Source organism: Penaeus monodon, chromosome 41, assembly GCF_015228065.2.
Source record: "Penaeus monodon isolate SGIC_2016 chromosome 41, NSTDA_Pmon_1, whole genome shotgun sequence".
In the NCBI taxonomy this organism is placed as follows: Eukaryota; Metazoa; Arthropoda; class Malacostraca; order Decapoda; family Penaeidae; genus Penaeus; species Penaeus monodon.
The window spans coordinates 13297996-13299571 of record NC_051426.1 but is presented as its reverse complement, the minus strand read 5'-3'; the positions used below and the strand labels follow the sequence as shown (position 1 = coordinate 13299571).

The window sequence follows — 1576 nt, the reverse complement described above, 5'->3', positions numbered from 1 at the left end:
TGTCAATACTGACAACTTGAATTTCAGAAAAAGTGTGCTTTGTTTGGAACAATTAGGTTATGTTTGATTTTGCTTCCAAAAGTATAACGAGTACAATTTTCACTTCCTTACTATCATTAGTATATCTTCATTCTCACTTCCTGATCAGTTTACTGAAATCTAGGTAGCCTGCATTTGTTTGTATTGCCAAAAGCGATTTTCTTTTTTTTTCTTTTTTTATGTGTGTTTGCAACTATTTACGTGTCCGTACTTGTGACGGGTGTATCTTCCATTCCATGATCTCCCGCAGGAGTGCTTCGCCCCTTACAGCATAGGCGCGACTCTTCAACGGCACACGCCCCTGAAGAGGAGCATTAACCTGGCCCTCGAGAGGATGATCGAGAGCGGCCTCATCAACCGCTGGTTCTCCGAGGCTCTCTCGCGCCACCGGAAGGTAAGCGCTGTGCCTTCGGCGTGCGTCATTGGAATTGCAGACCTTTATTGCTTGTGTAGTACGTTTCATATATTATTATCCTCCTCCTCATTATCATTATTGTAGCTGTTTTTATTGTTGTTATTAATTATCATCTTTATTGTCATCATTAGCTTTATAATCTTTCCTACTGGTATTGTCATTATCTTTACTATATCATTATTGTTATTATTATTATAACTATTATTTTTTATCATCATTATTACCATCATTATTATTACTTTCATTACTACTACTACTACTACTAATACCACCACCACTATTATTATTAGTAGTAGTGGTAGTAATAGTATCACCATTATCATTATCACTGTAGTTAGTCCTTATTTGTTTAAGTTAGGATTAGATTCCTTTCTGTATTTTCGAAAGAGAAGAAATGACCAGAAACGTACTTATGGCAATTACATTCTATCTTTCAGTCTGCATGCCTAAATATCTCTCAATCAATCCATCAATAGATCGATCGATCTCCTCTTACCTATTTTTATGTATTGTTTTATCCCTTAGTCAACTCAAGTGGAACCCGACCAAACGGACACCAGCAAAAGAGACCACGTGACCCCGCTCAACACGGTCCACATGCAAGGAATTTTCCTCATCCTCCTCTTCGGTTACCTCGTATCCACCAGCGTCTTCATGATCGAGGTCCTGCGAGGGAAGAATGCGCAATGAGAGACGAGAAAGATCGAGTCTGTGCGCAGGCAGCGGCTTTTGAGCACTCCGATTGAGGGATTTGTCGATTTATGTGTTTACTGATTCGTATATTTTATAAACTGATTTGTTTATTAGGTAATATGGCTGTTTATTTGTCTATCGGTTGGTTGATTGATGTGTCTTTACGCCCGTTTATATGTTTATCGACTTAACTATCTGTTTTCCTATTTGAATATTTATCATTAAATTGATTTCTGTGCCGATCTATCTGTATTTTAATTTATTGATTGTTTATCTCTATCTGTCCATCGGCTACTTACGATAGGATGAATACGACGACTGACTACGGATTACTGGATGCACGTCTTGCCGTTCGTGGATAAAGCTGTGACGTAACGCAATAAAGGAATTTTAGTTATAGAAATGTCACTGAATATAATCTTCAGTACT

At 37.9% G+C, this 1576-nt stretch overlaps 1 protein-coding gene across 1 annotated transcript in view; it reads left to right on the top strand.

Annotated features, from left to right (window-relative positions):
* LOC119598395 (ionotropic receptor 93a-like) overlaps positions 1–1144 on the top strand; it is a 4827-nt gene extending 3683 nt beyond the window's left edge. The window contains exons 6-7 of the mRNA XM_037948040.1: positions 290–433; positions 980–1144. Coding sequence (XP_037803968.1) covers positions 290–433; positions 980–1144 — 309 coding nt within the window. The remainder of the gene's footprint in view (positions 1–289; positions 434–979) is intronic.
* The last annotated feature ends 432 nt before the right edge of the window (positions 1145–1576 follow it).